The 16,212-nt window shown below is 39.8% G+C and overlaps 1 protein-coding gene across 1 annotated transcript; it reads left to right on the forward strand.

The window, feature by feature from the left end:
• Positions 1–34: 34 nt before the first annotated feature.
• Positions 35–11,087, forward strand: noxo1b (NADPH oxidase organizer 1b). Its single transcript, XM_068754890.1, has 15 exons — positions 35–145; positions 231–491; positions 893–952; positions 1,241–1,348; positions 1,444–1,545; positions 1,645–1,775; positions 2,426–2,485; positions 8,498–8,654; positions 8,743–8,823; positions 8,925–8,997; positions 9,306–9,489; positions 9,576–9,784; positions 9,875–9,979; positions 10,218–10,335; positions 10,454–11,087. The coding sequence occupies exons 1-15, from the start codon at positions 35–37 to the stop codon at positions 11,085–11,087; spliced, it is 2,394 nt and encodes a 797-aa protein (XP_068610991.1).
• The last annotated feature ends 5,125 nt before the right edge of the window (positions 11,088–16,212 follow it).

The raw sequence follows: 16,212 nt of genomic DNA on the forward strand, positions 1-16,212 counted from the left end.
AAAGTTCCCTTTATACCTTCCGCATGCTCAGCCAATGAGCGTTGAAGATGTTAGAACGCTGAACTCGGTTGACCAATGTGGAAGACGAATCCTGGCGCTTGCAGCGCTGCGTCGAAGTCCACCGATGCTACTTTTTAGGGAGCTCGTAGCCCGGTTAACTGAACCGTGGAGGACTTGGGGGGGCGTTGAATGTTGGTGAACGACTTCTGCCATCTCTTCTTTCTTCGTAGACGCCGACAGAATCCAGCGCCCAGACGGCGATTGCCCGCGTTGGGTGTCGAGCCAGCGAAGTGGGAGCCATGCCTGTCCCCGCTGGATACCTTCGCGACTCAAACGCCGCGGCCTTCACATCCTCGGCCTCACTTATTCCCCCGCCGCCGATAAACACCCATCAGCCCGGTGTTGTCAGTTCGCTGCTGTACAGCGGCTCTAAGTTTAGGGGCCATCAGAAGAGCAAAGGGAACTCGTATGACGTGGAGGTTGTTTTGCAGGTGGGACAATGACGTGATTATTTCTCTATTCGGTCGACCTGTCAGACGCTGCTTGGTGGTCTGTCAATCATATGGATTGGTGATTGACAGCTTGGAAATCAACGAGCCCTGGCCTGGAGTTGAACATCTCGAAAAGCTAAATGTGAAATGGGACCCATTCAGTTTTAAAAGACAGTTTTATTCCTTGAAATATCAAGAATACAACTTCGTAGTTTAAGACTTTTTGGCCACGTTTGTCAGAAAGCACTTAATATCCTGAAAGTTTCCTGTCTTTTTTTTGTGAATGGATATTAGATATTAATTTCATGAATTTAAATCCTGGCATACCCAATTTATTGTCACCTGGATGCTGGAAATCTCACATTCTTTTACTTAATGGCGTTTATCGTTTTCTTTCTAAGCATGTCACCATGGAGGATTCCTACTTGTGTGGCTACCTGAAGATAAAAGGATTGACAGAGGTGAATAATAACTTCATTAAAACATAAACATTTGAAGATCTGTCCAGCCTGTTAAGGTACATTGGTACAGATGTCATGTTATGCATCTGCCGAATCACGTATACTGTTAGATGTCACTTTGAAAATGCATATTTGTGTCAAAAGATGTCAAAAACCAAACGGGTATTGTTGGCAGTTCGGTGTTATATGATATCTTTCTGTTGTGCAAAGTCAAGAAAAATAGCGTACGTATAAAGTTGTCTCTGAAGCAGCATCATTTCACTATTCCTATATTGTGATCTGTCACAGGAATATCCAACTCTGACTACGTTCTTCGCTGGAGAAATCATCAGCAGGAAGCGGCCATTTCTCACCCGGAAATGGGATGCAGATGAGGATGTGGATCGTAAGCACTGGGTGAGTTTGTATATATATATATATATCTACCGATGTGCTCCACCGTAGGCTTCTTGGCAATGACCTAATCCTTTATTTTAATTTTTTGTGTCAAGGGCAAGTTCCAGGCCTTCTACCAGTATGCCAAGACATTTAACTCTGATGATTTTGGCTATGAGGATCTGAAGAACTCTGACTATATTTTCATGAGGTGGAAGGTAAGGGTTAGGTTTGTAAATTGAGCCTGACCTCACGTTGTAGTAAATCACCTGGGGACTGCAACTGATGCTATTTCTCACCCGGTCTTTTCTCTTCAGGAACAGTTTCTTGTTCCTGATCACACAATCAAAGACATCAGTGGTGCGTCATTTGCTGGATTTTACTACATTTGCTTCCAGAAATCCACAGCGACGATCGAGGGCTACTACTATCACCGGAGCTCTGAATGGTACTACACAACGACATTAGTCACTGTGAGGGGAATTTGAGTCATTTTATGAGTCATCAGTCGGGAGGAAAGATTCTAGCTATTTTCAGCTCCTGTCGAGGTGCCCTCAGTTTTTAAGCATTTTTATTCCGCATGCTATGAACGTACTTTTCCTTCCGGGTTGAGACAGAAATGACGGACGCTGTCCTGCAGCATCTGTGTGCTATTTTGACCAAAGACTGGCACAGATATTTCATATAAGTGCCTGAGAACTGCGTTAACTTGTGGAAAAAGGGAAGAATATGGGACCTTTTAATACTTATGGAGATAAGGGTTGAGTATAAATGCACTGAATGGTGGATACAGGAAAAAAATATATCAACCATAAAGACATTTGAGGAAAAGAGTTTGATTCATTGAAGGGGCTATGGGATGATTTGAACCATTTAATTTTGGCCAATAAACTATTTATATTTTGGAGTTGCTGCGTTTTTTGGGGCCGACCAGCAATATGCAGCGTTAAAAACTGACGAATAAGCCTGTAAACGTGTCTATACAAGTAAACTGCCTTTCCATGAACATACACAGGATGAGTTGTTAAGGTTACATATCCAATGCGCGATGTGACGTGTTGTACAGATTCTAATATACACCGTATTGTTAAACTGCAGGTACCAGTCTCTAAACCTCACCCACGTTCCCGAGCACAGCGCTGCTATCTATGAGTTCCGGTGACATTGGCCGACATCGTGGATCTATTTCGTGGATGGCTAGAGACATGAAACAAAGGAGGAGGTCTGCGGATGCCGTGACAGAGGAAAACGAGAAAAGACTTACGGATGAGAAGTCTTGTTTTAGAAAAGGACAATCTTTCACCCGTCCCCAGTGAGTGGACAGGAAGCCAGTTGATCAATTGGTGAGATGTTGGACAAATGAATGTACGTATGGAAGTAAAGAGAGAGGAAAAACATGCGTCTCTGTTAGAACCGGCAGCAGAAACTGGGTGTGGCTCTTTTCGTATTCTCCTTGCTTTTTTAACATCTGATTTTTATTTATTTAAAAAACAAAAAGGCTTGGCGCAGGATCTGAATTCACTTTATAAGCTGAGTCGGGAATTCCTCTCGTCTCGCAGCTCGGAACATTTCTAGCCGATGTGGAGTGACGAATGCAAGTGTCTACGCGTTGGACAAGGATTCCCATGAGCCTGTTTTTAGAAGGTCTAAGGAGCAGATCTCCAAGTGTGAATGGGAGAAAATCAACGATAAAGTTTGGTTCATGATTAATTGGACCATTAATCAAATCATAAAAGTGGAAAGACAGTATTTTTATGTAAAGCTAAGCCGCTTATTTATTTTCCCGCCAAGATGATATTTTGTTATTTTGCTCTAAAAGATAAAGGCTGCAATCTGTGTGGCACAAAATAAGCTTTCAGTGTTCATACAACTGCTTTGGAGATTATCGCGTGACCGCTGTGGATCGCTTTCTTTTCAATTACATTTGCACAAAGATGGGACTGTATATTACAAATGCTTGCAGTCAGGGTTCTACCTGCACATACAACTGTACACACACATCTAGCTTTTTGGCTGGTTTTTAAGGGTTTGACTGCGTGGGAGGTGTAGAGCCAAAACAATCACGAAAGTATTCAAAAAAAAGAGTATTTTTACCCTGAACTCTGCATTAAACAATGCTTTTATACTCAGTCACGTTATTTTAATTCATGTCCCTTTGTTTGTCGCCTTGACTATGCAACACTTTCAGAAAAGCACTCTCCCAACATTAAATCTAGAATTTTATTCTATCCATATTATAGTATATGAAAAAAATACTCTATCTTCATTAAAGGCATTATTTTTGTTAAATTGCCTGTGAAAAACTGTTTCATGTTCCCTTTCCATGTGATGGTGCCATGTTTGTAAAGCGTACGAGTTGTCATAAAAGAGATGATTTTGAGAATATCTGGATTTCATTATTAATGTGACTGAAGAGTGGATTTAAAATCATATCAAAAGACAAACCTGCTGTGTCCTGCTTGTTTGACCAGTAAACACCCACATTTATCAGCATGCTGTTTACTTATTTAAAAATCTACAGCAAACGCAATTGTGCACCTGTAATTCATAATTATAATGAATAATAAAGTTGAGAACTTTATTATTCACACCATTAACCCATCCTCGATTAATTAAAAATAAAATTCGAATTCAATTTCCTTACACTTGCCCTGTACTGCCCTCTGGTGATATTTGTAGTATTAACAGCCAACCCGATCACGGCATTGGCTGCTGAGATCTTACTACAGTGGAACCTCGGTTCTCGGAACATAATTCGTTCCGTAATACTGCTCGAGAATCTTTCTTTGTCTCAGCCAACGGTTGTCTCTCCATTCTGGTTTATGCAAATTCAGATGCTGCAATGAAGCAAGCCGGAAAATAGATCATGGCCAAACTTCAGATTCAGGTCTAGAGCCATCATTTCAATGATAAAAGTGTTAATCGTTGAGCCGGTCAGCCGGTATTTACTGAATGAAGCAAACTACTTAATATACTTTCTAAAGATCTTGGATCTTTAACCACCTTTATATACAGGAGATTCCCAGTTGTCCAGGTCATGGCAGATCACTAACCTAATCTAGTGATTAGTCAATAGGTTAAATATCTGGAACTCCCCTACAGCCTCTCAGAACTGAAGAAGCCTCTTGGGTGAGAGGAGGCACGTCTTCAGAAGTCCACATTATCAGGCCCCTAAAACATTGTGGTCAAGTAGACAGACATCTCAAATACAACAAAGGTTTATTGCTTTTATGGAATGTTGGTTGTCAAGGAAGCTCAACTCATCAGGTTCTAACGCTAGCATTGCGTTGCCTCACTCGTGTTGACTTAATAGTTAGGGTTGAGAGCCCTTGGAAATTTCCCTATTCTTGTGACCTCAATTTCCAGATCTTTGCACTTGAATAACTTACTACTTCTTTGATGGTTGCATTACTTTCAGACGAAACTGTTACCGGTATATATCAATCATGGTGCATGTCTTTTCTTATCTGTCTTTGACGATGATGTCTGGCCTGTTTGCCTTTCTGTGTTCGCCAGCATATCCCATATTACAGTGATGTCATTTAAAGATTGTTCACCCCTGGGCCAAACAGGAGATTTAGTGCCACTGATAATAGATTCACAGTTACTGATATGCTATTGCTGCTAATTATTCCCAGTAGCGTCACACCATTAACCTATGGGATCAATATTCTTCCGACTGGAAACTGTCAGCTACATTTGCAAGAAAGAATATTACATAAAAAATAAATCAGTAATTATACATGCAGTAATATGAAGCATTGCCTTGACTGGGCCAAATCACATCTGTACTCTACTGTAGGAGATATTTTAAATCACTTTATATCACTGTTATAATGTGAGAAACCCTTCACCTGAACAGAACCTTTGATCACCAATATTCACTAGTCCCGAGGTCAAACCACACCACACTGTTATATAGTCTAGGAAGAAACATTAACCCTGAAATAATAAATGAAAGGCCATGAATGTCTTCAGGAAGATCAATTAAAACTCTTTGTTGATAGCGACGGGTTTGCCCGTGTTTGCCAGGGGTTGTGTCCGAAGACATAAACGCTGCTTCTGTCACGTCCCGAGTCCTGGGCTCTGCTGGGAGTTTCCCCTTTCTCTTTATCTAACACAGAGAAAACACACACACACACACACTAATGACACCATTACTCATCAGAAAAAAATGTTACAAGGACAAAGATGCTTCTTCCACTTCCTTGTTTATATTTAGAGTGAGTGGGTTGGAGTTAAAATGAAGTGGGCGTCGCCTGTAAGACAAAGACACCTGTAAAACTCAGATCTATTCAAAAAACGTAGGTGAAAGGCTGTCTGTCAGGTAAACACTGAAAACAGCTCTTATGAGACACTGGATTTCACAAAATCGGAATCCTTGTCCTCTTGCAATTGTTCACTAGAGGTGGTGAAAAGTGACAGCCATATGAGCAATGCCATGAAGTTTTTAAGATGCGCCAAACAGAAAAGTGCATGTGATTTCAAGCCAAATAAAATAAAATGATGCTGTGTGGTATAATTTGGATTGTTTTTTTTATGAGGCAGGAAGGAGATGTAAAAAAAAAAGAAATTCAGACTGTTTATGTTTTTATGTTCATGAGTCGCCTTCATCGGTACACCGAGGACATGTGAACAAATAACAGAGCGCCAAGGGCTTCTCAGTTAACCAACAAGAAAAAATCCATTCTTCAGGGATGAGAAATGGATTAAAGTTCTTTTTCCAAGAACTGAATATTCATTGTTTGTTTTAATCAAGATTTAAAGGGGACATATTCTACCCTTTTTTCACATGTTAACGCAGTTCCCAATCACTTATATGAAATATCTGTGACAGTCTTTGGTCAAAGTAGCAAACAGATGCTGCAGGACAGCGTCCGTCTTTTCTGTCTCAAACAGCTCTGAAAATTAAACCGAAACCACCAAATTTGAGTGTAGAAACATGGGAAAAGTGTGTAGTATGTCTCCTTTAAGCATGTTCCCAGATAAATAGATTGTTTTTTTTAAAGATAAATGCAAAAAAATACATTCATTGGTTTCTTAAAGCCCTAAGGATGAGCCTTTAGTGTAAATAGAAAACATCATTTATTAAGAAGTAGGCAATAAGTCAGACCTGCAGATTTCTCAGAACAAGGCTTTCTGGTTTAGTCGAATTCATACACACACACAGTCCGCTTAAAACTTTTTAATCTGTTTGATCTGAATATTACATCAAATATGTCTTGCTCGGATTAATGTTATTTTGCTTGTATATAATGACGGCAAAAAAAATCCCTTTTGTATATTGACACACAAAAAAGAACTAATGAGTACCTTCAAACTGTTGTTATGGATACAGCAGACATGGTTTCCACGAGGCCTTCCTCGTGACTGGGGGGGGGATGCACCTTCAGATATTAAAGATTGCAGTCAATCAATGGCCTTTCATCACTCTCCTTTTTCAACATCCTTCACTGTGTGTGCGTGACTTTGTGTATCACGTGCGCAGAATATATACAGAGTACCCTGTAAGTCTCGTGCCCTGAACAGATGGCCACAAAAATCCAGAGTCATTCTTTTAATGCTCAGTGTGGGAAACCTGATGTGAGGTGATGACATCTTCTCAGGTCACGTGCAAAGCTGGACAGTCCTGACCTTTTACACTCAAACACTGCCCGTGTGTGTGTGTGTGTGTGTGTGGGTGTGTGTGTGATAACAACATGCTGGCATCACTTCAGACAAAAGCTGAACACATCAGGTTATGGTTTGAATCACTCCCCCCTATTCTGCTCCCCCACAATTCTATTTTTCACTTTGAAGAAACACCTGTTCCCTCAAAACATGCCCTACCCTTTCAGACAGTCTTAACACACACACACACACACACACACACACACACACACACACACACACACACACACACACACATCGACATACAAAACTCTCCATACTACTTCTTGATAAGAAATATTGCCGCTAGATGACAAATGTCTGCAAAGGTTTTAATCGGAGCTGAGAATGCGAGAGATGCTCGGAGGTGGTTTCAGGTGTCACACCTGAGGCTTACAAGAAAATGTTCCTTCAAGCTTATTATGAGAAATCTGACAGGACCAGAAAACAGCTGCTATTCCAGGAACTGTCGGGAACTGCTTTTGGGAAATACGGACGTTTGCTGTCTTGCCAAGAATTACATAAGAAAACCTGTTCCACTCTATTAAATGTGAACAGACACAAAGTTTCACATTGCACAAATTCAACGTCTCAGTCCAACTGTTATTAGTCAAAAGTAACAACATTTCTCCAGCAGAAATCGCATAATTAACATGGTGCATCTTTTCTAATTCTTACAACAGTGATAGAAGTCATGCCACAAAATAAAACACATGATTTTCCTCAGTCCAAGCACATTTGAATTTGGCAGGGTCGGCCTAATTGTGTCCCTCTGCTTTCAGATAAAATAAACTAAGATAACACCATGTCTGGTTTTACATTATTTTAATGAGAAGATATGAGAGTGGCCTCGTCTGACCAGGTAAACTAGCAGATTTCTCCGCTTTCTAGCTGCTAAATGAAATAGCCTGACGAGTGACTGCAGGCCTAAAGCTTACAGGACGTAGCCTACCTTCCTGGTAACTTCTTCTCTTATCCGGAATACGAGTTGCAGGTTATGCTGTGGCAAGAGGCGGGGCACACCCTGGATGAGTCACCAGCTTCATTGCAGGGCCACACATAAACAAAACAAACATAATAATAACATTCACGCTCACATTTTCACCGACCGACAATTTAAGCATGTCCGATTCATTCAGTATTTTTGGGGGGAGGAACCTGGAGAGGTCCCAGCTGGAATCAAGTAGAGGCGACTGGGAGTTATCCATTTGTCTATTTGTCTATATATCTATTTGTCTTTATGCATGGACTAACAAAATCTGGCATTCTTGTCTAGACGCAGGTGTAAATAAAATATTTTAGTCATTTCACTCCATTAACTTGCAGGACGGCGTTGATATATTGATTGTAGAAGCTCCTTTTCCGTTTACCTGGGGATTACCTCCGACACAATCGGAAGTTGTGGGCGTGGTCTAACTCTGCTGCGATGGAATATTTGTTTTGTTTTTTTTCATTCTTCCCTCGTGACGTCAAACGCGTAACCCCGCCCATTTCTGACTCTTGGTTCGCGTATATATTTAGAACGGGCGAATCACGGAACCAGATCAGCTCCACTGACCCGGGCCGAGGTTTGTCGCCAGAGGCAGCGGAGACACGCAGAACGATGACCGGAGAACGGCGCTTTGTGACCGGCGCCCGCATCATCGGGGCAGTCCGGAGGGAGACGCCCAAACTCAAGGTGAACGGAGATGCTGATTCCGTTTGATCTGTAAATAAGATTTGCGTGCTAGAAAATATTCTCAATCTGTTTGTTGTCGTCTCTTCAGATGTTCATGATATCTGTTTTGTGGTCTGACGAGACGGAAGTGATCGTGTACAGGTCCTTCCGGGATTTCAAGGAATTTCATGTAAGTAAAAAAAAAGAAAAACACTCAATCGTGCTCTATTTCTGATTATTTGTAACAAGGCAAGAACATAATAATAATAAGATCTTGTTTTTTTCTTACAGAGGCAGTTAAAAAAGAAGTTCACACAACTGAATATTTTCCAGAAGAAGAGCAAAATGATCCCCAAATTTGGAGGTAAGATAAAAAAAAATAAAAAACATAAAAACTCATGCGTATCTTTTAAATTCTTTTGTATTAAAAAAAACTGATGGTTTGAAGGATTTGGATCCAGTAATTTATTTAGACCTCCAAGTCAGTTTGATATCTATAAAACAAAACAAAACAAATAAAAATCATGTTGCCCTCTACTGAGTGGAACTTCTTTTAAATTGTGCTTAAAGATAAAATGAGATGCATCCTCAATACATCAGAATCAGAATAGTTGTGGGGGGGGGGGGGATAACAGCTCTTTAAAAAAAATCTGATTCCTCTGCTCTATCCAGGCAAGGCCATGATGAGCAGCCTCCCACAGAGGGGATCCAAGAAACCTTTCCAACACATGAAGTCCCTCGAAATCTACTGTGGCAAACTGTTGAAAAGCGAACCTGCTGTGACTCTGAGTTCAGAGGTCACGCAGTTCTTCATGCCCAAAGACCATGACTTGCAGTCAGACTTCACCAAGAACAGGTAGGCTCGTCGCTTCAGCGTCTACCATGAACCAGCTGATGCGTTTGACGGACCCTGTTTTAAAACGTATCTTCTTTCTGATTCAGTGTCATCATTCTGCTGTCCGATAATCTGCCTGACGGCTCAGGTGGAGGAGAAGCGAACGTGACTCGCCAGCATGCAGGCGTCGTCACGCACCCGTTTGTCACCCAGACCTACCGCTGCGTGGCTGCTTATGAGACGAAGGATACAAAGAATCGTCCTTTTGATGTCGCTCTGGACGAGACGCTGGACGTGCTGATCAAAGATCCCGCAGGTCAGTGCTGAAGGTTCAAAGCGGCGGCGTCCTCTCTGAGCTCCGAGCTTCCCTTTAGGCTGAAAGTATGTTTGTTTGTTTGCTTTTCAGGCTGGTGGCTGGTGGAGAAAGACGATAAACGCTTGGCTTGGTTTCCTGCTCCGTACTTGGAGTTATGGGATGGAGAGGAAAATAATGACGGAGTCCACCTGGGAGGTATGATACTTTCATGCACAATTTACATGTTGCTGTACTTTCAATACTATGGCAGGTTTTGGCATTATTTCCAAATAACTTTGAACTTACAAACAACCACCAATAGGGGGCACTCTGTAGTCGATGGAAGCTAACATGAATGATTCCTTCTACCAAAGGTCTCCACCCTGTTTGAATTCTTTTTGAACATGTTTCAAGAGATGCGAGTTGTTTCATGTTGTTCCCTTGTGACCTTTAGGCAACTGTTATTGTGCCGTGAGGAGTTATTCTGCCAAGAATAATGACGAGGTCTCGGTGCCCATTGGCAGTGTAGTGGAAGTGCTGCAGAAGTCTGACAATGGATGGTGGCTCATCAGGTATCCCAAACCTCACTGGCTTCAAATGTTAAAATATATATATTCCCATGCTTAATAACATGATGAATTATTATTTAGACATTGAATAAATTATATTTTACTGCTATCCGTCCCTCAGATTCAATGGCAAGGGAGGTTATATTCCCTCTATGTACCTCCAGCCATACAACAACCCGCGGGCAGGCCTCTATAACCTACGGAAAAAGGTGCACGGCTCCACTCTGAACCTGGGATCCAGCTTTGACTCATTTTATCCACTCAGCCTCAATAAAGAAATCAACCCACATCCAGAGTCTGCAGGTCAGTCCAGAGGGATACCTGGGCTTCTCCACAAAGCCCGATCACTAGATATTCTCTCTGAGAACCAGTCACCAAAACAGGTGCGTGGCTCAAGATTAAACAGCCATGCACGCCGAATGACCGACGCAGGCATCGAGGGCATCTCCTCCAACAGTGAAGCATCCTCAATCCCAAAAGAGGAAGCAGAGCGTCGTAACTTGGCTAATGTCAGAGACGTTGTGCGCAGCAGCCCTGATCTCAACCTCTCAGGCCGCCGCAGCTCCAACTCAAGCACCGAGAGCTCCACATCTGCGTCGTCCAGAGGCAGCGAAGCGGCTGCAGTTGCTCCCAGGATACCCCGAAGGCCCAAAACCGAGGAGATCATGACCCGCTGCACCACCGTGACCCGCAAGGCAGCCCTGGCCCCCAAGACCAGACTTCAGATTCGCGCAGAGTCTGGTCAAAGCCGCTAGGAGACGACCCTTGATGTATCATAAAGTGTGTACTTTTAACCTTCTCAATTCAGTGGGTGTGTCCACGGGTCAGGAAGTAAAATTTGGTGCAGCATTGTGCACAATAGTTATAGACATTATGAATGTCTAGAAATTTTCCATTCGATCAAATGGGCCAAGGTCTTGAGTATGAATATTAATCAGAATACTTTTTGTAAATCCAGAAATTATATTTCCCTCACCTTAATTCATCTTTATATATATATATTAAACTCAAATTGTAAGAGTTATGTAGCTTCAGTGAAGCACTTCACGTAGAAGGAATATCTAAATGTGTAGGTGACGTTTTCCATATTTCTTCTGCGACTTACTGGAAAATAAAGAGGATTTCTTTGAGGGACAGATTAAATATTTAATTATTTTATTTATCTCTTTAATCACACAGTGCATAGTCTCATATCGTTGAACTACATTAATATACCATTTGTTGTATTATTCATGGATGCTCTTCACAAAGATTACACAAGTGAAATGATAGAAATCGTTCGTGATTTTCTTTTAATAGACTGACTAAGAGTATTGCAATTTGACAGATGCGGTGAAGAAGTTATTTGAGTATTATTTAATAATTAACATTATTCTGCTGAAAATTGTACCAATATTTTAGCGTGCTTTTATGTATTAATGTATAACATGTAAGAGTTGAAATATGTGTGCATTTTGCTGTCTAAGTTTCATAAAAACAATACAATAAAATCAAGTTTCAACATTGATATACAATTAGCTGTGCATTTGTGCATTTTTAAAAACATGCCTTCACATTATTATTGCCATGAAAACAAATAATCTGATAAAATATGTACAGAACTTGCACAAAAAGGGATCGAACAATTTAAATAATAGCAGCAAATACCATGAGCCAAAGGAAAAAAAGCCATAAAATAAAAGTGAACCCTTTTAGAATATTCTGCAAACTGTCAGATTATGAAGTCTAGAATGATGAAAAGGTTTCTAGAACTGCAGATGAAATCGATGTGTTGCATGCATCTCTGCTTTTAAATGTGTGGACGTAGCACCCAGCCTGCTATTGCTGCTAGTTGGGCTCAGAACCGATGATGATTAATAAGAGATACGAGAGTCGTTCTACCACAGGGAATTATTTTAATTACTGTGATGTACAACATAACAAAGGATGGATTGGTTCTAACAGTGAAATACATTTTAAAAGAAGACCTTTCACTGTACTTGCAGAATTAGAACAAAGCCAGAATCACACTGATACCAACATAGTTTCAGGCGGTTGATCAAGATTGATGGCTTTGTTGGTTATTTGATGTCCACCTTACAAAAAGCCATAGCAGCAGTTAAATCATATCATAAGAATGAAAGTGAATGTAAAACGTAATTTAAAGGAAGAAAGGAGTTTTCTTTTCCGAGATCTTCTGGTACAACAAAGCTAGAGTAAATCATTTACTGCATATCAGAAGGAAGTCCTGAAGTATTTTGTAAGTAATTATTTCCTGTCAGAGTTGTAAGCATGAACAATCTAAAGAAAAGGAATAAAACACAACCTCTTCTGAGAAATACAACTGTTTCCTGCAGTATCACCTGTACAGCATATTCATTACCTTCAACAAGATAAACTTTTTTATGAAGTGGTTGTGCATTGATACCTGTGCTATTTACAAAGTTGACGCAAAGTTGAAGAGACACCGCCCATTCGACCCACTTTAAATTCCTGGTTGTGCATGTCTCATTTTCTGGTAATGCAGAAGGCATCTGAAGTTTGATTACTGTTGGCAGTTTTTAACCCCCCGTAGTCTTGTGTATAAAAGTATACAGCATAAATATATTGAGAATATGTTTAAATTACTTTCAGCCTGAAAGTACCATAAACTCAGTTTTGTTATATTATTGTGACATATCGGACGAGATGCTTGAAGTCTCACGGAGACTCAGTGAACATAGTTTTCATGCATTTAATAAATAAATAAATATTTGTGTAAAAATAAGAATATGTAACTCATAAATAACCCATGCTTGTAAACTCATGCAAAAGAAAAGCAACAAAAGCATAAATAAGAGACTGAGGGCAATAATTTCCAAGCCGATGCAGGAATATTTTCCAGACCTCTTCCATCTTCCAGCCTCATTCTCTATCCACAATAGAATCACGTGGAAACAAATCGATTAGGAACATTTGAAATTCCTTCTATCAGAAAGGATGTAGTCACTTAACATTTACACATAATTAGAATTTAATTAATCCTCACTGGTGGGAAATTTACCAATCAGTGCTGATGGACAAGGGAAACGGTGCGCCTGGATTATTATTTTTTTGTGTTGCATAATTTTGAAGCATCATTAAAAAAACAAAAACAAACCTTTCCTTTGTGGCTTAACCTTTTTAGCAACCTCGACAGCAAAACATTGGTGATTAAATATAGTTCTGTGCAATTTAACAGCATTGATGATAACCGTGATCTGTGCGATATATTTTTTCAAAGTTGTAACATTTTATTTTATAAAGCCTAGTGTTAGTAAAAACAAACAAGTTGCTCGGAAACATAATGCCGTCAGGGGATTTCTGAGATTTCAAAAGTCAAACAAAGAAATCTCAGACTGTGGGTAAGCCCATCCCTGTCATTTCAAGTGTTGTAAAACCAAATTGCGAAACACACACTGTATTGAGCCCTTCATGCACGGTACCATTTAAGATGGGCCATGATAATTTTATTGGCATTTATGTTCTTATTGTGTGGTTTGTCTGCTTTATTCAGTTGCAAGCACGAATCAAACACAATCACATTCATGTCAAGTTTAGTCAGACAAGATCATTATTATAACTCAGCATCATTACATTACCACACTGTAACAGTGTTTTTTAATCAAAATGTGATAAGAAAATTTTAAATATAAGAAGAGTAACAGTATCACTAAAAGAAACATTTTTGTCCTACCAGGAAACAAGGTACTGCAGTGTTTACTTTAGGGCAGTTTGGAAATTATTTATTGGATTTACAGTCAAAGACAAGGAAATCTGTGCCAAAAAGTAGTCAAATATTTGATACCTGCAGCTCATTTCCTGGAATGCCAGGTTTGTGTGTGTGTGTGGGGGGGGGGGGGGTGTTTGGACACGCCTCCTTCAAAGTATCACTTAAAATAATTTTGAGCAGTTAAAAAAGCTATTGTTTGTCTGACAATAAAGAGCCTAATAATAGCTGAACAAAAATCTACGGCAATAAAACCAAAGCTATAATATTCTCCTTATTGTAACTAATGTTGCTGAGCAGGTTAGGAGAGGGTAACAAACGTACAGAATGTGTACACAGAACATGTGTACGTGCAAAAACTTTGTTTCCTCCACCAAAGAGGTTTGTCCCTCACAGTTGTCAACAGGAATATGCAAAGAATAACTGGATGGGTTTCTAAAAAAAAAAACTTGGGGAAAGAATGTGACATTAGAATGTTGTGTTACAAATCATGAACGTGGCAGTAGAACAGAAAGGGGATATTTGGTATGTCAGCACTGCATTAAGATGAATTACAGCAGCTAATGGTGCACTTTAGTGTAAGCACAGGTATGCCAAGTTTGCTAAATGATGAGCAGGTGCTGCCCTCTGCTGTTTACCTGCAGACTCCCTGTGATGTGTGGTCAGTACAGTACACCTTTTCAATAGTTTTAAACTGTCCTTAAGTACCACCATAGAGTCTGCTGGACTGACCACACACACACACACACACGGTTCACTGGAATTCTCTTCATTGAAACAGCACAGCTGAGGCTGAACTGCCAATCGAGGAAAAAATGGGTTCAAAGGTAGAATCTGCATCAGTAACAATTTATTTACCACAAAAAAGTGCAACAGAAAATACAAGAACATTCAGGTTTTGCTCCTGCATCACACCAAAGCAGTAAAACATCTGAACAATGCTGCGGATTTATTCATCATGACTAAGAATGACCGGACATTTTTAGCTTGTTTTTGCTGTAGTTGTTTTTCCTCAGGCCTGTCCTTGAAGTTTATGCATCACGACTTTGCCGTGTGTCGTGTTTGTCTGAAGCATTGGGCTATTGATCACTGTCAGCAGTGATGTTTAAACTAATTTGACATCCTGTTTTCCTTATACAGTATATTGTATTTTTTGATATGTATATTAATTTTAATTAAACATGTTAATGATTTCCATATGAAATATTAAATATTGAAGGACTCTGTGTTCTTCAATGAGGACGAAACTTCCAGAATAAGATTGTTTTAACTGTTTCAATTCCTTTTTAGGTTTGCATTTTTCATATTTGCATTTTTCAGTCTGAAAAAACAGTTTTTCTAAATGAAATGTTCTTCTGACAGAAACGCCAGAAGAAGCTTGTCTAAACTCATTCACCTACCGGTAATTCATTTTCGCTCATTTTTGCTGTTTTTAGTCAGAAAACTGTAGTTTTACTTATTAACATGTTTTAGTGCAAATATTGCACCCTTGTTCATATTTGCAGCTTTCTGATAAAACACTGGTTTTCTAAATGAAATGTTCTTGAGACATAACTGCAGGAAGAAGCTTGTTTAAACTGTGTCAACTCATTTCTAATGCATATATAGCATTCTTGTCCACTTCCCAAATACGCCATTGGGCTCATCTAATATATTTGTATATATATATATATATTTATATATATAGTTGAAACTGTCAGAACAAGCTTGTTTTCAGGTCATTTTGCTGATTTCAGTCTGAAAACTGCAGTATCGCTCAATTGCATGTTCCTTTATCAGGATCTGCCAGAAGAAGCTTGTTCTTCAACACCCACGCTAAACATGCTTTCTTGCTTTTCCCCAGTGTGCAGGCAGCAGTAGCTGATAGATCACAATTTGGATTATCTCAACAATCAAACATACTTATTATGCCTCCACACTCCTTTAACGGACTGTTAAAGGAGACCAACTCATCAGCTAAAGATAGTAATCTGAGTGCTTATTGGCTAGCGATGCAGTACATCCCACACTGACACAGACAAGAAATAGTGCAATGATACTACTGTTCAGCTAGATATAAAGCTAATCTCTTGATATATTTTGCAGCACACAGCTTGTTCACACGTATTTATGAAAAAATAGAGAAAAATAAATTTGCTCCCTTAACCCACTTT

Source organism: Brachionichthys hirsutus, chromosome 21 (assembly GCF_040956055.1).
Source record: "Brachionichthys hirsutus isolate HB-005 chromosome 21, CSIRO-AGI_Bhir_v1, whole genome shotgun sequence".
Lineage (NCBI taxonomy): Eukaryota > Metazoa > Chordata > Actinopteri > Lophiiformes > Brachionichthyidae > Brachionichthys > Brachionichthys hirsutus.